The sequence below is a fragment of the Hyaloscypha bicolor genome (assembly GCF_002865645.1).
Source record: "Hyaloscypha bicolor E unplaced genomic scaffold K444scaffold_56, whole genome shotgun sequence".
Taxonomy (NCBI): domain Eukaryota; kingdom Fungi; phylum Ascomycota; class Leotiomycetes; order Helotiales; family Hyaloscyphaceae; genus Hyaloscypha; species Hyaloscypha bicolor.
Window position 1 is genome coordinate 793,378 of NW_020194558.1, and position 21,089 is coordinate 814,466.

The 21,089-nt window shown below is 43.3% G+C and overlaps 5 protein-coding genes across 5 annotated transcripts; 3 read left to right on the plus strand and 2 right to left on the minus strand.

Moving 5' to 3' along the window:
* Positions 1 to 6,242: 6,242 nt before the first annotated feature.
* K444DRAFT_628291 (uncharacterized protein) lies at positions 6,243 to 6,917 on the minus strand (the record flags this gene model as incomplete). The annotated part of the gene is made up of 1 exon (XM_024882901.1): positions 6,243 to 6,917. One exon carries the CDS (start codon positions 6,915 to 6,917, stop codon positions 6,243 to 6,245), a length of 675 nt encoding a protein of 224 aa, XP_024738119.1.
* A 5,553-nt stretch (positions 6,918 to 12,470) lies between these two features.
* Positions 12,471 to 12,983, minus strand: K444DRAFT_719317 (uncharacterized protein; the record flags this gene model as incomplete). Its single annotated transcript, XM_024888454.1, has 2 exons — positions 12,471 to 12,482; positions 12,531 to 12,983. 2 exons carry the CDS (start codon positions 12,981 to 12,983, stop codon positions 12,471 to 12,473), a joined length of 465 nt encoding a protein of 154 aa, XP_024738120.1.
* Positions 12,984 to 14,539: 1,556 nt separating this feature from the next.
* Positions 14,540 to 15,559, plus strand: K444DRAFT_628293 (uncharacterized protein; the record flags this gene model as incomplete). The annotated part of the gene is made up of 1 exon (XM_024882902.1): positions 14,540 to 15,559. The coding sequence occupies one exon, from the start codon at positions 14,540 to 14,542 to the stop codon at positions 15,557 to 15,559; it is 1,020 nt and encodes a 339-aa protein (XP_024738121.1).
* Positions 15,560 to 16,585: 1,026 nt separating this feature from the next.
* On the plus strand, positions 16,586 to 17,552 carry K444DRAFT_662354 (uncharacterized protein; the record flags this gene model as incomplete). Its single annotated transcript, XM_024886700.1, has 2 exons — positions 16,586 to 16,626; positions 16,685 to 17,552. 2 exons carry the CDS (start codon positions 16,586 to 16,588, stop codon positions 17,550 to 17,552), a joined length of 909 nt encoding a protein of 302 aa, XP_024738122.1.
* Positions 17,553 to 19,407: 1,855 nt separating this feature from the next.
* K444DRAFT_719324 (zincin) lies at positions 19,408 to 20,672 on the plus strand (the record flags this gene model as incomplete). The annotated part of the gene is made up of 3 exons (XM_024888455.1): positions 19,408 to 19,697; positions 19,756 to 20,041; positions 20,102 to 20,672. Exons 1-3 carry the CDS (start codon positions 19,496 to 19,498, stop codon positions 20,670 to 20,672), a joined length of 1,059 nt encoding a protein of 352 aa, XP_024738123.1. The 5' UTR covers positions 19,408 to 19,495.
* Positions 20,673 to 21,089: the final 417 nt, after the last annotated feature.

Sequence of the window (21,089 nt, forward strand, 5' to 3'; positions counted from 1 at the left end):
CAGAGACTTTGCTACACCGCTACAAATGCTTCCGCATTCTGGATGTTCTGGCCAAAGTCCATGGTAGACAGTTTTCGGCTGATGAAGAACATGACGATGTGAACCGGTTGATAGCACTTTTTATTGGAGTTGTCAAAACACAGACGGAAGCTATATACGAGCCTGCTCTTGAGGAAGTAGCTCGAACCCAACGAGATTGGGTATCGAAACCTGTGGATGAGTATACAGATATCCAGGTATGCGTGTAGCCACAGGAAGAGAGTAGCGGTGAGCTACTCGCAACATACTTAACATCTGCTGATCTATTTTTCTAGGTCGAATGCATTCGAAAATACCGTCTTGCTTGCGTCTTTCTCGGAAGTGGTTCCAATTTCATCACAGATGCTATGAAGCTCATACCAATGCCCAATCCGACCAGGGATCCTCCCTTGAGCTGGCAAGGACTGACTGATCTTCGCGCCTCACTTGTTTCTCAGGGTCGATTCATGGAAGCATTCAGGTTCAGCACTGCTGAGAGAAGTGCCGGAACGGCGATGGATGACTACCAAACCACATGTCTCTTACTTCAGCTTGCGACAGACCGCCGCGCACAAGTCGCAAACACAAAGGATGAGATCCCTTGGCGAATTGCAGTGTTGGGATTCAAACTGGATCTTGGAAAGCTATTTGCATCTCTGGGCGCCAAGGCCCAAGCGGAGATCTGGCTTGCCAATCTGGAGAAAGATTTAGAAGAGTGCATCTCCTTGGCGAATGGAAGTGCGGGGACCCTGAGAGCATCTGACTCTCTGGATATGCTGACTATTGAATTTTATCGCCTGAAGATTGCGGAAAAGGAAGATTCAACACAATCACGACTCCAGCAGCTGCTCATCCTTGGACAAAAAATGCACGCGATAAGTCACATTGAGACTGAAAGGACTTACTATCTTGCCATTGAATGGGCTCAGAAGCTCTATCCTCCAAAAGAATTCGACGCTCTCCGTACGGATATACAACTCCGTACCCAGAAGCTTTTCGAAACTCAGGGGCGGGTTCCCGCTGAGGCAACATATCTAGTTGATTTAATGATTACCAAATCAACTTCCTTCAGTGAGATTGCAAGGAGAATCGAATTAATTCGAGATTTCGATCGCAGACATCCTCATATCACTCTACCAACAGTGAAACAGATGTCATCTTCATTGAAATTCAGGTTGCAGGTTCAAGCCGGGCAACGTGAATACCATGAAATGGAAGCAGAAAACAATGCCCTTTTCGGTAGTATTCCTTCTAGCTTCAACATCCGACGCGAAGTTTCGAACACGGAACCAAATGAACACACACTGGAGATCAAAGATCTTCTTGAAAGGCAGGAAGTGGAAGATCGTGAATTCAATTTGGACTATACTTTCCTGTCACAAACGGCGGAAGTCGCAGTCCCGAGGCTGCTCAAAAAGCTCGTTTCCGAGGAGGCAGTTTCTGGAAGGCTGGGAGAACAAGCACTGCTTCAACTTTTTGGTTCTGGGGAAAACGATACAGTTTTCGAAAGAGAGGGTGTTTTGGAGCTGGAGGGGCAGGAACTGCTCCAGAATCTCGTCGGCACTTTCCAGTTTCCTCTCCATGCTACAGAATGGGCCAAAAGGCGACCAACTTTGAGATCCTGGTTACTTGATGATTCTAGTTCTAATTACCGCCTCCGCCAATGCCTTTGGATAGCCATTCACGGTTTTCGATCACGCACCTGGAATTTACACGTCCAGCTAAATCCAAGGGGAATAGAATACACCAAGATGCAAACTCCGACGCTTGTCAAGGCAGATTGCATTGGAAAGATTGTCAAAACCATTGCACCCGACTGGTTGAAAGTCACTTGTCAGCAAATTAGCGCTATTGAGGAGCGTCTCGACACGAAAGACGTCAAATTAGCTTCTTCCAGGGCTGCTGATCACTTTGAGAAGGACTGGTGGATATCTCGATCAATTCTTTCTCAGCTGTACATGAATCTATTTTTCTGCTGTCGAATCCCAGGCGAAGAACTCAGCGATGCAACTGTTGAATTCTTTACTCGTGCGGACCGGATTGCGAGGGAGCAACTGACACATTGGCGGAGCGTAGAAAGCTCTCAATTCTTTGCTGTGGCAGCTATCTATGTTGCCACTATTGCACAATTCAGGATCGAGTATGGCATTATCAAAGAGCCTGAAGATATCGGTAGAACTGTGGACAACACATTGGAGTTGCTGGAAGAAGTTGAACTAATGTTTGGTACAACTCTGTACGAAGTTGATCTCGGTCACTCACTTGACGTTCTCAATATGAAGTCCCATATGGGAAGTGGAATAAGAATATGGAGAGTTGGTAAACTCGCCATTCGACTTCTCCATCTCGCGATCACGGTCACGACGACAGAGGACCAGGTTCAAAGGAACGGAGACGAGAAGCTTGCCACAAGACGGCAACAGTGGCTTCAACAATTATGGCAATGGGTACAACGCGTCAAGGCGAGGACTCTTGCGCAGAGCATGGGTTTGGACAATATGGTTCCAGACAGCATGCTGGCTGAGATTCAAAAATCCTTTAACGATGTGGGAGATTCTGCTGAAAAGGAACTGACAGGATCTGCAAGCCAAGCTGGCCAACCTGGAGATGCTGAACCTGGGGAACGCCTTGCAGCTTCGAAGCTAGACGAGGGACTTGCTTCGGTGATAGATCTACTTCCCCAAGTCCGCGAAATCCTCAAAGATGGCAACAAGGCCGTTCCGGTTGTGGTCATCAATACAATCGGTAGCTCTCTCAGTCAAGACTTGCAAAGGTTTTCCATCATTTTAGAGAAACTCAAACAGCCCGTTGCAGCTCAAATCGATGACAAGGGAAAGCTCCAGGAAGAGTTGTCCCAAATCAGCCAACGAACCAAAAAGAAGCCATCCCTGCACACACTTGTTACTATTGCAGACTTTCTCAATCGAGAAGAGGTCTTACAAAACAAAATAGAGACCACGTCTGATCGGTTCCAACACCGAATCGAGCTTCAGCGTCTTCGACAGGAGATGCGACGGGAACCTGTCCTTGAACGAATGTTCAGAATTCGCGAAGGGAGGCCAGTATCAAATCAGGACTTACACAAGGTCGCTGCTACGAGACAAGGCAAGGTGGTCTTTGTTGACTGGTTCACCATAACAAGCTCTATCGACCATGTCCCAAGACTCTATATGCTGCTGTGGCGAAACGGCATTTGCAAAGGAATCGACCTAAAAACCGAGCACGGGACTCAAATCGAGGCAGCGAAACAGTTTTTTGAAGATAAAGACGTGTATCTCCCTGACGTGGATCCCACACCCCTGAAGGAAATGAATCTCGAAGAGATGGCCCCCAGAGGGGAAAAGCAGTTTGAAGACGAACTGAAGCCGGTGCTCAACTGCTTCGAGCTTGTCAAGCCATTGTTCAATGATTCACTAATCAAACCAGGAGACATGCTCGTCCTAAGTCTCACGGAGGGTTTCCACAATTTTCCTCTTCATGCAATCCAAGAGGACGAGGAGAGCGAAATTGGACCCCTAATACTGCGTCACCCAGTAGTTTACGTACCCTCTCTGTCAGTCCTTCATAAATGCTTCTGGGCCAGACATGCTTCAAGGTTGGGGCAAGATTTGAAAGGAAATGATAAGCTTCGATCTTTGGTACTTGGCGGAATTGTCTCACCAGAACCAGTCTTCCAGTACGGAGGGAAGGCTGTTGGTAAAATTGGAGGCATTCTAAACAACCCTGAAACGACTTTCGTAGGCGTTGATGCAACTCTGGATAATTTTTCCACACACATTGCTAGCTCTGATATACTCCACATCCAGCTGCACACTAACTACTTAACCAATAAGCCAACTAAAAGTTCGGGGCACGGCCACTTGAGCCAACACAACAGCGAGGATGTGTCATTCGTTAGCTCACCTCTCGACCAAGCTATAGTATTCAACGGCACCGGCTCCAACAACAAACTCACTGCGCGGCGAATCATCGAGCTGCAGCTATCGAAAGGGGCCCACCTCAACTTGATGGCCTGTGCTAGTGGTAGGCAGGGCATATACAAACTGGGGAATGCTAGGTTGGAAACGGATCTGATCACCGATGAAGTTATGGGTTTGGTCCCAGCATTTCTATTCTCCGGTGCAGGCTCAGTGACAAGCACACTGTGGCCCATCATGGATGAACACGGTGCTGTTTTCAGCAATCATTTCTTTCGTGCATTTGTGGAAGCTAGGGAGAAGCGCCGCTCTCAGCTCAGTTCGGGAGATGAGGAGGTGTCTTGGATCGACTTGGCGGAAATTCATCAGGAAGCTGTCTTGGCGATGAGGAAGATTTATAAGCAGCCCTCAGCCTGGGCAGGATTTGTCCTGAGTGGGTGCTGGAAATTTCAGCTATGATTCCTGAAGAAAGCAGGCACTTGCGCTCCTTGTTCAGTTGGATGCCCATAAGACTAAAGAGACTAGGTTCAAAGTAGTTGGGTCGGGTCGATGCAAACCAGGGTGATCACATAACCTCGCTTGCTACCTCTTTTCAAGATATCCTTCAAAAGGAAACAGAGACAATAGCAATGTGCTACCTGGTGGCTGCCAGTGAGATATTCAAGAGGGACTGCCGTCGGTCCGCAATGGTCATAGTCACTGTTGGTCGGTTTCACAACGCCCGCAGTAAGCCTTCGAGGCCCCAAGCATATTTCATTTGATACTGCAGCTAAGGCTCCAAGCTGCTGTATCGCAGTCAAGTATTGATTTTCTAATTCGGGCGCAAGGCTTTGAATGTCCTAGCGTTAAATTGCTGTCTTACTCAATACTATTAGCACAAGCAAAACATCAAGAAAGGGAGTAAGTGGAAGGTTGTTTATGCACAGTCTGTCATATAACGTGACTCTTTCTAAAAAGCTGACCGGTACGTAGCTGTTGCATAAGCTACTGTAGTGGTACCTCGAAGTACACCTGTAGATGAAAGACCACGGAAAAGAAAAGGAAAACCAGACAGGTCTTGATTCTGGTAACATGTGCTTCGCTCGCGACCCTAGCATACCCCGTGGTCAAATTATTCTGACAGGGCCAAATCGTGCTTGCATCTCATCGGTCATTGCTTCGCCCTACACGCATCCATGGATATAGCTCTCGTCGATGAGATCGCCTGTCTCTCCACACGGTCTTTTGCTTGAGAACTAGGGGAACCTTAATCTCTTGAGAAACCACACCTCATCGCCGTACCGCAGAGAATGTGGACAAGCCCTAGAGAACTTTGTTTCGTGGTATACAATATGCAGCATCGCATGGCCACCTTGTAAGCGACATGGAACGATTCGCCGTCCTTCCACGGATGGCGATCTAGGTTTCTGCAGGCATTAATGACTCCTTTTTCTATTAATTGTATATGAAACTATATATTTACTTATATAGAAATATAGAAATAAAGAATATGCAAAAATGGAAATAAATATATAATTAAAATACGTAGGCCAATTATCTTGGGCTTTTTTTTATTAAATGAAGGTACAATTATCACAGTCTAAACTGCTCGTGATTTATAACATCTTCCGCGGAAATACAGGCTTCGGGCTTGTAATCCAGCAACCGGCGACCGCTGCAAAAGTTCTACAAAGACTTTCTACTCTATCTAGGAAATATGCCGATGATGGTCTCCATTGAGGCGCGATCTAACATGTAACAGAGCCCTGGAGCAATCTTACCCTTCAACGATCGAGCATTGGCAGCAATAGATGGATGAACAGTGGGCTCCTTCTTCCTTTGGTCATTATTCTCTAGCTCATATGCTAGAGCATCAACAACAAGCCCCTGCTCGCCGACTTCATCCATGTAAAATCTTACATTCTTCTCCGATCCACCCAGGTCGTAGACCAGCATGGCTCAGGAAGTCTACCTAAGACTTGAACAAAGGCGTCTAGATATTCGTTATCTTCATCGCCGAATCGGCTAAACAGCTTTCCGCTAGTTCGGATCTTGAACAGACTACACCCTAATGCCCAAATGTCCGAACCAAAACTAGCCTTTTTGTCGGGAATCAACTCTGGAGGGGGATACAGCCCAGGAATCCCGAGACCATCAGGAGGCTGAGAAATTTCGAAGGACTCGCCGAAATCAACAAGACATGATTCTTGCTTATAAACCGAGTATCCACATTGCACCAGTTCACTGGATAAACAAGGTAGCCAGTGGCTGTGGACCTATGATGACGCTCCTGGGATGTATTTAGAACAGGATTGATAACCGGGCTACCTAATATTTTAAGAATTCGTCTTCATTGAGTCCGTCGAGCCCAGTGATGCGATGAAGGACATTGTTTGGCGTAATATCTAATCTTTTGTTAGCATTCACTGCTTTCCAACAGAGGAAGAAGTGGTTGGAACTGGTTCTACTCCCGGCATGACATATTCCCTGGCTGTGAGGAAATTTGACAGCCTTCGCAACTTGCAGACCAAGACTTCTCAAGTCATTGTCCGGATCTGTAGAAGCACGAAACAAGCCGAGAGACACATTTGGGCTAAGAACAGGATACACAAAGGAGATATTGTCCCCATTCGGCCCATGGATCTTCAAGTGGTCCAGTGGGAAGCAAATGAACTCCGCGATATTGCCTTCATTTTCACGTTGGCTGTGAGTATCTTTGAGCTGGTTCACCCGGAGCTCAAGACAGTTGTCACTGGATGTCTCGGCCATCAGAATTTTTAAAGCCATATATTTCGTTGCCTCTTTCGCCTCGGTATCCCGACAGAGCCAAACAGTAGCAAAGCCGCCGCCGTCAAGCTTGTGGATGACACGGTACCGCCTGTTATTGCCATATACATCCCCCAAGTGAACGGGATGGTGGCCGCCAGGCTTATAGTCATAAATATGCTCTAGACCGAACGGGGCCAGCTCTAGATATAGATCATTGGATTCGCCGTCAACCATCTCTTCGTCAGGTGAAAATCGACCCTGGTGAACGTGGTACTGAGAAATCAGAAGCCATCCTGATACTCCACACTGGAGTGATAGGCCTCTGATGAAAGATTGACTGAGCCTTGCGGTTTCTCGCTGATATGTGCAGCTGAAATGTGATGGGTGATGGAAGTGGTTGGCAGAACGATCTGGCAGGTGGAAAATTCCGAAGGGCTGATGTCAATGACATGCGGGTCCAAAGTTTGTGATCCTGTACCGACGAATGTTTTTAATTTGAGGCGGCAATGTCCAACTTGACACTAGTCAAGGAGGGAAAAGTAAAACGGCCCCCGGGTGTCGATTAGGGGTGTCGATGGCAGGATCCTTTTCTGGCTTAGCGCTCGGCGTCTCCCGAGTCCACTGCTAAGGAACTAATTAGGCCTTAGAATCGCATACCTTCCCCGGGGGGCGGACTAAATAGGAGTATTGATGGATTTTAGAATTTAATAATGCCTAATTCGTTGCTCGTACTTACTTAAGCCTTTCTCTCAAATCAGATTTCTTAATACAATTATAAGGAAGTTTATATATAAGAGCTTAGTTTTGGGGCGTGGGATAGGCGAGGCGATTATTGCGCACGAGGCAAATAAGTTCCAGGGGCTTAATCGCTAAATTTCCAGGCTCCCTTAAGGCCGACACCCCCAATCGACTCCCCTAATTGATACCCGAGGAGGTATCGTTTTACATTTTCCCGTTTTGCTAGAGGTTAAGAGGAAACAAGCATTGCCACATGCGTATGAGAGAGACCCTAATTTTTTCTTTTTTTCTTTGGCTAATTGCGATACGACTAAATTTGTCTTGGGAATTCGCGATAAATAGCGACGACGTGCTAAAGAATGCAATACGCGCATTAGGTGCCAATATACATTATTCTGCACACATTGGTGCATATAAAGTAATGCATACAGGCACCTGCCACCGCCTGCTGATCTCGGTTAGTGTAGCCCCCAATCGACCCCCCGGGGGGGGGGGGGGTTCGTTTTACTTTTTCCCGTTCAAGGCCGTCAAAATTTAGCGAGCGGGGTCGCCAATTCTGAACCCCAAGCACCGTAATCCCTCCACAAAAAGACCAGTGATCACTATCACTCCGGAATCTATAGCTGATTCGAGTGGCAGACTAAAACGCTAGGATGAATCTTGGTCAGAAGAGCTGGCCAGCCTTAAACACTGGACAAAATCCTTGAACCTGCCCCCCTATTAAGTGTAACAGCGAGTCCACAGACCACAGACATTCTACCATACAAAATACCTCAATCAAGAGGGCCCGCTGTTGCATTTACTCCGTATTGGGAGGGGGGATAGTATTGTTTTCTTTCAAACACGCCACCTCAACCTCCCAGCTGACAATCAGCTGCATGAGGGAGTGACCCAAACTCTTGGCAATGGCTGCAAATAAGAGCTGTCTCGCCAGAGGTTATATCCCGGGCTGAATTCTCTCCAATGTCTCTTGATTGGCGCACGTTTTGAGACACGGTTGATGCCGGATGTTTGCCTTCCGTTTTGGGCGTGGTATCGAGCCGAGCTGAGCTGATGCGTGTCATCGGCGATTACTATCCATTGGTCATGTTGAGTGTGTGTTCGGTCAACTGGTTTATCGAAGTTGGGTTGCGAACATGCAGAAGAATAGCCTTTGCAAGCTCAGCCTTGCATCTCCGCCATTACCAATCCAAAGCGGGGCTCATCGTCCAATAACTAGCCTACCTACAGAGATGGCGGATGATAGTAACGCAATATTTCCAGTGTGAGCAAGAAATACTCAAGGTATTCATACTGAGTACATGAATATTCATGAGTAGTATGAATAGAATATGAGTAGCGTAAAACTCAAAAAATTTGAGTAGAGTAGAATATATATTCATGAATATTCATGAATAGTCACGTGGAAATCACGTGATTTTTTAGTAAATCGACATATATTTAATTTTTTAAAAAAGAACTAAGGTACCTATTAAGCAGCCTTATATAAGCTAGGCTAGTACTTATATAAGGCTACTTAAATACTAATTTTCTATAATAATAAACTAATTATCCTCCTCAGAATCTTGTTTTTTCTCCTTTTTCTCCCCCTTTTTCTCTTCTTTTTTAGCCTCTTCTAATTCGTCTTTAAATAACCCCCAACTTTTTAAGCAAGCTATTCTCTCAAAAGTACTCTTATTAAGTCTATTTCGTAATTTAGTCATAATAAGAGCGCCTTGAGAAAAGAATCTCTCGCTAGGAGCCGAGGAAGCTGGAATTCCTAAATATTTCCTAACTATTAAAGCTAAAGCAGGAAATCTAGCGGCATTAGACTTCCAATAATCTAAAGGCTTAACCTATATATATATTAGTACTAATATATAAAAAAATATTAAGAGAATATCGGATAATTATTTAATAGAATTTAAGTAAAGTTTACTTACCTTTCTATCTTCTCTCTTTTCTTCTAAATAAATTACTAATTCGTCTTCTATATTAGAAGACTTATTAGTAATATATATATCTAAGTCGTCTTCGTCGGAATCGGCTATACTAATAACCGAGGAGTCGGATCTAGCTTGAGATATATTATAATCGTATTTATATCTAAATATAAAATTAGTTATTAATTTATTAAAAAAATAATTAAAGGAATTACTTATACATTATAATCAGTCTTTAATCTATTATATATATCTAAGGACATATCATTAGATAAGCCAATACTAGTTAATCCTTCTTGTTTAATTCGAGGATTAAGAATAAGAGCTAAGTATAAAGCTTTACTTTTATTATCTAAAACGCCTGTTTTAGGATAATATTTTCGAAGTTTAGCTATACCCTTATTAATAGCATCTATAAATGCTTTATCCTATTAAATATTAGTATAATAATATAAGAAGAATTTAAGAAAAGACTTACTTTAAATTCCTTTTTAAAAATTTCAAGTTTATTATATATTTTATATATCTCAGGTATAATATAATATATAGTCGGATAATTTTCGGCTTGTAATTTAGTTATAGCTTTAATAAATATTGAAATTATATTTAATAAATATTGAAATTATATTTAATTTATGATTTAATAAAATATCTTAAGTTTTTTGTTAATTCCTAATCAAAGAAATCTGTAATTAATGAATAATATATAATTTCTTGAAAAATATATAAATTTCTTGAAATATATATATAATATATATTTCGAATAATTTCATCAATAATTATCGAGATTAAGCTTCCGAAAAAATTTTTATTTTTCAGATCAAAATTGATTATAATTTTAATGAATAAATTTATTATAAAATTTATATTAAAAAAAAAAAAAAAAAAAAAAAAAAAGTTAAGTAAAAGCATTGCTCTATAAAAATAATATTAAAAGGGATTAACTCATAATACTTATTAACTTAAATTAATCTAGGAACAACTTATACTATAAATTCTGCATTCTCTATCTTCTTCTCTTAAGTTCACACTTCTTCATATTTCTTGCTCGGTATAAATCCGTAGAATAAGAAGAATTATAGTAATCGTTCTTAATAAGAGACTTTTAAAAATATCTTGAACTACTAAGTTTAAATACGTAAGCATAATATTAAGGAATATCTCCTGAAATTTAAATGCCCTTCCTTATTATACATACTTCTATAAAAGCCTTTTAATAAGGTAATTATTTAAGCTAGTATTATCTCGAGTAATACTAAAAAAGATATATTAATATAAATTATTTAAAAATTTAATTAGAATTACTTACCTAGTAATATTATACTCGATATTATATTATTTTAAAGCTTCTAATAAAACAGAAAGCATATAAACGCCAGAGTATATATTATTTAAGTCTTTTATAGCTAATAAATAAGATTTTAATATAAAATCCTTATTTATAAAGTGTCTAAAAATATATTAGTATAAATTTCACTTAATAATTATAGGAATATATAAACTTATATAATAATTCCAAGGAAGGCCTTTTGATTTATAAAGGTAATAGTATCTAAAGTAATAGAAAAGGTTCCTTGAGATTTAATATTCTCTAGAAATTTATCTTTAATATTTAAACTCTTTTTAATATAGCTTAAATTAAGCTTATCTATAAGTGTTTTTAAATATAAAGGCAATATTTAACTATAAAGTATTAGTATATATAATAATAATAAAGAATATAATAATACTTACTAATTTAAATACTTTAAAAGTAATTTAAAACTTAGTATATTTACTACTCGAAAAGAAATATTATTATTAATTATAAAACTTAATAATAGTTTCTTAAAGTAATTAATAGTAAAGCTTTCTTCTCTTTGACCCGATTACTTATTAAAAAGATTATTTATAGTAGATTAAGAGACTTGAGAAAAGCCTTTACTTTTGCCTATTAAATATATTAGTAAATAAAGCTTTTTAATTAATATTAAATAACTTACTATTATTATTACTATCTTTAAGACTAGTAATATTAATAAATTTATATACGTTTCGAAAATGAGTATAATAATTACTTATAGGGGCGTATATTCGTTAATTTATTCATGTTTTTCTATTAGTAAAAAATTATTAAAAATTAATATATTAACTTACGAATAATCTCGAACTAAGCACTTTATAGTATACGTACGAGTTTCTTGGGGATCCTCTTAAATAGGATTTAATATCTTTTTTAAGTAGCCTTTCTTAAAGAGAGAAGCTTGCTTGTCAAGGGGTTTTAACTTAAACTCAGGGTGATTTTGAGCTAAGTTAATCTTAATTAAGGATTATTGAGACATTTTCGAATATATCGAGTATAAGTAAGTATATTTGTAATAGAAAGTATATTAATAGGAGTAATAGTTGAGGTTTTATATGGAATAGAAGTATAGGGAAGAAATAAAAATCGAGGAAATCGATATGCTTTTATAGAAAGTTCTAATATTCTAAGGGCTTCTTAATTATTCTTCTAATTAGAAAGAGTCCCCTTATTTCGGAGATTCTAGTCTCATAATTCCTAATTTTTACTAATAGAATTACTATTATTATTAAGTTCTTAAGTCGATGTAATTCTAGAAGTATCGTGGAGGTTCGGCTCGCTTACCAAGCGCCGCCACCACTTGATTGGGTGGCGAGGTGGCGCTAGAGCGGGAGTGCCCGGGGCTTTACCTAATAAGGCTAGCCTGTCACGTGCGTGAATCACGTGCACACTACCAAAAGTATTCATGAATATTCATGAATAGCTTAATTAGAATATGAATAGAATATAAGTAGTGGGAATTTTTGATGAATAGAATATGAGTAGGGGCCACTACTCTATTCTACTCTATTCATTGTTCACACTGAATATTTCAAAGCAGAAGTACTATTATCATTGGGAAGCAAAACCTCTTTCGGTTTATGGCCTAAGCGCCCAAGGTACTAACGAGCGTAAAGAGAGAATGATAAGTGGTCTCTAAATGCAGACTGAGGTAACCATGTCACAGTTCGTGCGTTAAAAGTCTGATGGGAGGCTAAATCTCCCAAGATTGTCGCGGTTCAGAAATGAAGCATATCATGCCAGAAAATGACACCTCTGTGTCTCCATCCCCCGGTCCAAACCCACTTAGTCAATGCCCTAAAAGAAGTCAGTAGGTTCTCCTAGGTCTATTATTTTACTACTCACAGCCTTAGAATCACCAATCCCAGGAAAAATAAATGGACCATCCCCATCATTCTTCCCCTCATCTCCTGAATCCGCTGCAACAATAGCAACGCCATCCTGCGGAACACTGGTGACTCTCACATCATAATCCAACGTGTACTGAATATCATGATGACGTTTGAAGGTTCCATTCCACTTCTTTCCAGTACTGTAAACATGGTCAAGAAGAACAACAATGTTTATGTTGTCAAGGGCACCTTCGCGAACCCATTTGTTGCCGTGGCCGTCTTTGAAGATTCCGTCGAATGTGACGCTGATGGTGTCGGGCATGTTAAGGATGTTTTCAATCCAATTAGCTCGAATTCCGGCGAGAACATCTCGTGAATGCTCAGCTATTCCTATGGAGACACCTGCATTATAGTAGGTGGTTGAGTAGTGCTTGAGGATGCTTGCTCTAGTTGCTGGTTCGGCCATTGTGGCTTTCTTTGCGTGGAATTGGGATGAAGTTACTATGGGAATGCTTTGACTTGTTAATCTGAATTCTAGATGCATAGTGAAGGTTGCCTGCTACATACGTTATCGGTCAACTCTGTTTCGAATACTTGATCTACCGTCGGAGTTTCGAGATCAGGAGGTGTGATAATAATGAGAGGCAACTGAAGAAGCGGATTCCGCTCGCTTTATGGACCCGTCGATGACGCTCTACCAATGGCTTGTATACCAACAATAGTGTAAGAGCTGAATTGAATGTGATCAGTAGCTGACCTCACCGCTGTACACAATATCTTGGCCCAAAGTTTGCGTGGTTGAATATCTCGGTTCAGCGGGGTTGCAGTGCTTGGCATAAAGCTGAGGGAGAATAACACGATGTGTCATAATTTTCTTCAGTCATATCTCGTCTGTATCTTAAAACGAATCGACTGGCACAGAATGTTTCGTCAGTTCCAATCAAAATTCCGTGTAAAGTTGATAACACTAAGGTTCCCGTGGCCTACTGGATCCGGGACTCGCCACTTCGAGAAACGTACTCAGGTGGTGTTTAAAATCAGTGTCTTAGAACGCCATTATACTGGGTCATGGTTCACTCCAGCTACGGGTTTCATGAAAACTGAGTGGCCGTGATAGAAGGCTGAGTGCCATAACCGCATTGAGACTTCAGCTGTGAGACTTGGAAGCAGAGAATCATGCCGGGAAAGCCACGCAAAAAGCCAAGAAAAAAGAGAAGAAGAAAAAAAACAGGCCACTGAATCTTACTTCCACAAAATGTGACAAGCTATTGAGCTACACAGGTGTGGAAATATAAATCAACTGCACCCACAATTGAGAGTTCCGTGTGATCTGCTAGACAAGTATACTTTAACATCATGTGGCTCATAAATACCCCAACAATCAAACTGGGAGAGTTCATCAACGTAAACAAACCCGAGAGCCGACCTGAGTACGTCATCCTATCGAACACAGGGGGTACAGACGAACTGTCTTCGCTGATACGGTTCATGGCACAGCCGGCTTGCATCTTGATATGGGCTTCCAAAGTTATCCTCGACGTGAAATCTATCTTTGTAAGTTGGTGGAGTAGAGTGGCTTTTTTCGCTGGGAAGTTCCTTACGAGAAACGCAAGTCACGTCGACTCGGGCTGCGTCAACTTCTTTTCTCCTCAACTCACAGTGGCGAAGTTTCGGGGGTAAGTTCTGAATTGACACTTCTTGGCTCTTGGTTCTTGGCTTTTGGCCCTTGGCCCTTGGCTCTTGGCTCTCGATAGGATTCGTCCTCGATTACATATTACAACAATCACACCACTATGCATGGTTTCTTATTTCACACCGAGTAACTACTATTCCTGGCTCGTGTTTCAAAGGGCTGAGCTGAAAGGATGAGTCGGTGTATCCGTTTGGTCGCTAATGTACGCGTTTGTATAATTATCGTAGAGGCAGTATTCTCTCTTTTAAACATGCTGATTCTAACCATTCCCGATTTTACAAGAGATCATCTCACAATATTATTGTCGTCTTCGCTTGATTGCTTGAACAATGGGTTTCTGGAAGAAGATTCAAAAGCTTCAAGTCAAGGACCTTGATATCAACAACAAGAATTCTGCAGTTCGCGAAGGGCTTCGCGAAATTGATGAGCATGTCTTTCAACCGACATGGGATCAGCTAGGTGGCCTTCTTATCGACCCGGTTGCAAAAGCCTATATTGAATTCGTTGAAGAGCAGGCCAAAGGCAAATACCAACCACTCCCGCAGTGGCTTAAATTGATTCTCTCGGAGGACAACTCATATGACATTGATTTGCCACGAGTGAGCTATGCAGAGGGCATCAACACGCTCCAAGCAGACAACGCCATCACTTTTGGCTACAACATCCACTTCCCGCGTGCGACCAATCTAGAGCGTGAAGGACTAGTCAAGTCCGATGTCTGGTGGATACTGCACGAGCTCGAGCATTGCGTCCAGTACAAGGCCCTTGGAGGAATCGGTCCTTTCCTGGCCAAATACTATGTCAACAGTGTGGTAGCGGGACTTAGATCGCTCCAGGTTGGTACATGGGAAAAGTACATCAACAAAATCCATAGCAATCTACAGATTGAAAAGGATGCAGACTCCAAGGCCAATTCCCTTATCGACAGCGTCATGAGCGATCTGGACGACCTCTCCCTCGGTCGTCCCACTGTACTCGGTAGTAGCCAAGGTTCTCACATCAATTGTACGAACCAAACCATCCGCGAGGGGGAATTCCTTGAGTCCGACGACGGGCGTTTTCGATTCATCTGCCAATTCGATGGCAACGTAGTATTGTATGGGCCAGGAAATAGTGTTTTGTGGAAGAGTTCCACTGACGGGATTGGAAAGCCACCATATAGAATTGTGGCGCAGGATGATAGAAACATTGTGCAGTATGATCGCGAAAACAGAGCCATCTGGAGAACTGGGGCCTCGGAGGCTGGTCACCTAGGGTGCTTCTTGGTGCTTCAAAATGATGGCAATCTAGTCTTGTACCAGTCTGAACCGATAGTGGCTGTTTGGCACAACCATACACCTGGACATTAAACGGCAAACCCCAAACGACACCAAATTGAAGCTGCAATTATAATAATACTTTGACGATTTTGACGTGCAAAGCTCAGCATTAGTGCATAAGAGTTAACTCTTTAAAAGTGGGCACCTCAATGACATGGGACTGATTGACACTCGAGACTGGGTGGGGGAGAGAGTGCCTGTAGCTTTCAGTGGAATCTCAGTCAAGAGGAGGAGGGCCTCCATCCCTTGTTCGAAGTTTTGAAAGAAATCGAGCTGACTCGTCTGAAGTATGTCGCGATGAATGACGCGTAACTTGCTGGGGTGGTCGATCTTCATTCGACGATAGCGGCTCTTACGAGAGCGTTGAAGGCTATGACAACTTCCTGATGTCCAAGAGGAGTATAGGACCGGAAGCTCTCCAATGTTACGAAGGTGGCCGATCCATATGGATGACGGCCAGTATGACTTATCTGGAAATTCAAACGGATGGCCTTTCGAGGTGATTTGGTAAATGGTAATTTGTATCACGTGCACCATATGAGAAGCGGTGGAATATTGTGTTGTACAACGCAAAAGAGTGATTATAGAAGCCACATTTCAGTTATTTAGGGAAATATTTAATCCAGCGTCTACTAATAATCGCAATATGCAACAAAATCTTTGTATCCAAAGCTTTTAACACCTGACTTGTCCCACCAACGGCATCGTATAATCACGTGATAATTCATCATTGGACCACGTATCCAGCTCTAACTTGAGCATCATGCTCTCAGCTCCTGAGTCCCTCGATGTGGCACTACAATTGCAAGGCTGTAACTTCAATTCGACATAACACCCCACACCGCGTACCACGTGCAATTTAGCTTTCCCCGTGTTCTGCTCGTTGGAGCCACGTCATATGATGCCGTTGCATCAGCACGACAGATTCTGGAAGGATAATAATGCTGTTCCTCTTACGGGCCTTTCCCATCTATCTTTCTAGAGGGGCTTCATAATAAATCAGTTCTGGAATAGTCTAATTGTGCAGCGACTTATCTACTTTGCTAATCCTTACAAATGGCTACATTGGCTGATGTTGGGCCTGAGGAGTTGATGAGGTAATCCCGGAATAATGCCCCATCTAGCGCTACAGTCTTTGACTCTTTGGTGGTATAGCATCTTGACATCAGAGACGCTCACTCTCATGCCAAGTGACTCTGATACGCCTTTGCAAATTCATGAGCGTCTGCTCGCCTCCGTGTCGCCGGTTCTTCGTACCGTGCAGCAGGGAAGATGGGAGGAATCTGCCTCTAGAGTCTACAAATTCCTCAAAGGCGACGATGGATTTTACGAAGACGTTACCAGAGAGATGTTAACGTGTTTCATTAGATGGGCTTATCTTGGGGACTACTCGACTGAGATTGTGGGGATCTCGTCGTACGTGGAGGAACACTTTGTGGAGCCAACACCCGACGTGTGGGAAAGCTCTTGGGCTCATACAAAAGGCAAAAAAGGCAAAAAAGGCAGGTGGTGGGACGAGGATATGACAGATCCTACACCGCGGCCTGAGCCAGAGCCGCTGTCTGGTACAAAGGGAGGCCCATCTGAAGAGTCGATTCAGGATGCCGACAAAGTCAACGAAATCCAAGCTAGCGGATCTCGTATCGAGACGACCACACGTATTCATCCGCTTTTCCTTCATATCCAACTCTACGTCTTTGCCAATGTATACCTGATGAGCTCCCTAAAAGAAATTTCTAAGCACAAGATTATTGCCTACCTCAAGAAGGTGGAGAATTCCTATTCAATGGGTCCCTATACGAACGCGATCTTCGAACTTCTCGATTGTGCGTCCTCGTACCTCCCCGACTCGGATCCTCTACTTGATTGGCTTGCGAGATATGCTAGCTGGAAATTGGCACTCCTTAGGCAGGAATCCGAGAGACTAGAGAATTTGGTAAGGAAGGCAGACGGAAAGTTTGCTGGGCTACTAGTTCGGCACGTTGTTCCTAGTCAAAAAAGTCCATTCGTATCGCCCTCTTAGCTTCCATCTCCGAAGGGCTCTTGCGAACCGGAAGAAGGTGATGGTGATTGTGCTCCGCAGGTACAGTGGGAAATATTGGAACACTCTCTTATGAAAGAGGTATGTGATAAAGCTTGCCTGAAATTTATATTGGGCAGATTTTGCGCGACGAAGGTTGCTGAAGATGAACGGGCAAGCGATGGAAGGCATGGCAATCTGTGGCATGCAGGGCAGAGATCACCCTAACTAATCACGTGTTTGTACAACACACATCTTTTCACTTCAGCGTGCTTCTCACATCACGTTTGTGTGCCCTCGTGATCCCCAACGAACCCTTGGTCACAGATACCTTGGCAACAGGTTCACGGAGATCGTGCCATAAAATATCCAGAATACAGAGCCTTTGACCCTTGGTATTCTACAGGGAACGAATTTAGGGCAAGAGTTCGTTATAAGCCCCTGTAACTCTAGATAGCGCTCTCTAAATTAATATAAAGATGCGCTATAAGACGCTTATAGGAGATAAATAGATCTTCTAGGGTATTGCGATATTAGTAGAGTAACTATAGCGCTCGGACATTAAAACGAAGGGCTATTATAAGCCTTATTAGCGATGACTCTTTGTAAGTATAGGGGAGAAGCCCTAAAAAGGTATAGCAGCCTTTATCGAAGGCGCATAGGCTACTTTTAGGGGAAGGACCTGGAAATATAGGGCCTTATAGCGAGTTTGATACCTTAATTTGTACGCTAGAGGGTGTAAAAGTCTCTCAATGCCCTGTATTCCCGACTCTTTATACCGCGATCGCCGTACCAGCCCCACCAATTAGGTAGGTGCGAGGCTTGCGATCGTTCTTTGAGGCTATAGCATCCCTGTAGTTTAGGAGAATGTGAATATAGATATAAACTTGTTAGGGTGATTCTGGTCAAGGAAATTATGAAGCTTTAAGTAAAGTTGTAACTCGGTTTGAATCCCGATAATGCTGTTCGAGGAGGTGAAATGAGAGGAAATAGGGTTTGGCAGGCTCTGAAAATGTTTCTATTCTCTTTGACCCCTGCTTTTGGTCTCCTGAACTCTACTTAAATGAGGATATATATACAGAATCCCACCAGGTAATCCTGATATCGAAAAGACATCGCCTTGTAATTGATGTTGAATCTGAGTAATATATTCTGTATTCTATACAGACAGCAGGTAGCTTATCTATTTATCTATTGGCGCGGAATGAATACCTGCCGAACAAAGTAACGGGGAACGAATTACAGGGGCCCAGAGCTGCCGAAAATATAGTGTAGACGTCGGTAGGTTATTGGCGATAAGGTTACGGCAACAACCGAACGCGGAAATAAAGAGTCGGAGCATTCCTCCACAGCACAAATCCATCTCCACCTTCCTATGTCAGTAATGCAAGAAATCGATGCAAAGCCAAGCAATTGCTTGGACTATTCAAGCTTTCGCCCGCTAGTACCTTACATGCCTGCCTCATGCGGCATAGTTCATCCGACATTCGCAGGCCTCTGTCAGGTACCTGCCACCCCCAACATCTCCTCTGGTCAAGACCATCCTTGGTTACAAAAGGATCACGAACCGCAGCAGCCCTGCATGGCCGACATGAGTTGAAATCGAGTTGCTGTATAAGGCAAGACCCGCCATTGCCAAGCGATGCGAGTGCAACCTTTGATACCGTTCGATGGCCTTGGCTCTCTCCGTCAACGCAATTGGCACGGGTATTGGTACGCGATAACCCTCAAAGGTTCCCGATCGCAGTTCAGGGTGGCATCAGGTGAATAGAATGGTACAATCAGTGCATTTCTTCGTTCACCCCCGTCCTTCCAGATAACGTGCTGGGACCTGAATATGCAAGAGCAAGAGAGTACTTATAGTTCCATGTGTCTCCTCGCCAACCTCAAAAGACTATCCACACAGACAATTTCCAAGTCAAGTTCACAGTCTTAAGGTTTCAAATATGGTTTCCAAGATCCTCCCAATCGTTGCTCTTGCCGGTGCGGCTATAGCTGCCTGCCCTCTTTCTGTTGAGATTGTTGATACAACTCACCACATCGCTCAAGTTGCAGTCAAGAATACTGGTGCCGAGCCTGTCACTGTCTTCAAGGGCAACACCGTGCTCAGTGGCCATGCAACAAAGGATCTCCTGGTTGCCAACACAGGCACGCTGACCTCCTCCCCTGAAATTGTGCAAAGCAATCTGACAGAGTCTCTGAACAGATGGAGAGCTGCTCCCGTTCGAGGGGGTGTACGTCAACTATAAGAGATCCGGCCTCGCTCCTGAAATGTTCCAAACCATTTTGCCGGGCGAAACAGTTACCACTTCTGTGAATGTAGCCCGGAGCTATAAACTCGCCGGAGTTTCCACCGCCAAAGTGACTGCAATTCAGGGCTTCAAATATGTGATCGGATCCACCACCCCCACCGCCCTGAAGGATATGGCAGACTGCGAGAGCGTAAGCTCTAGCAGCGTGACGATCACCCCTGACCAGAGCACGGTTGCCAGGTAAGTCTAAGCGCCAACAGACACCGCGGAGCAGTGCCACTAGCTAACCCGTAATGCTAGCGACCACATCTCCAAGCGCGAGCTTCCTAGTTCCTCCCGCATCAAGAAGCGATCTGTAACCTACAACTCATGCTCCACCTCTCAAACAAGCTCCCTTAAAACTAGCGTTGCGGATGCTATCTCTCTTGCCACTGCTGCATACACCGCTGCGGGCACAGCCGCTGATTACTTCACCGTCTGGTTCAAGTCCACCTCCGAGGAAACCAAAGTCCGCTCCATCTACGCAGACGTCAAGGGGGTGCAAACCACTTCCCCAGCAATCTACTGCACCGATGTATACGGCGACTGTGCCGATGGCAGCGCGCTGCTCTACACGGTCCCTAGCGACAATACTATTATACCCTGCCCGAACAACGGATACTGGGACTTTCCGGAGTATGCTACGACTTGTGCGGACGATGATTATGACAAGGCGGGCAGTATTCTGCATGAGATGACCCATCTGTATGGGACAGGTGATTATGCATACGGGCCAACTGCCGCGAAGCAATTGTCGGCGGCTCAGGCCGCGGCAAATGCAGATACATATGAGATGTACTCTGAGAGTGTGAGGCTCGGTGGGTGCAATTAGGAGACGAGAGGGCAATAGAGGAGGTGTGAACAGAGCCGCGGGCACTAGAGCAGTGAACATACATTGAAACGAGGAAGATGCATTAAAGTTTTGACAATTTCGAATTCTTTTACAATTTGCTCTCCGCACCCAAGCCAGATTATTTAACTCTTTCAAGTTTATCTCAATCAAATCTGCTGTTCCGCCCATCGTTCTTTTGGGTGGAAAAATCTAGAGTTGTAGTTGCTAAAGACGTACTCCCAATCCAATTGATCACAATGTACTTACTTCTCTAGTTATAAATTTCAGTGTTCCTATAAGGAAGGGACTCTTGAGGAGGACTTCGTGGGAGTGCTCGCTTAAGCCCCTTTTCCAACCCCACGTAACTCTTTGTAGTTCAATTAATCACTGGACTCAACCATGAATATGACAGAACAG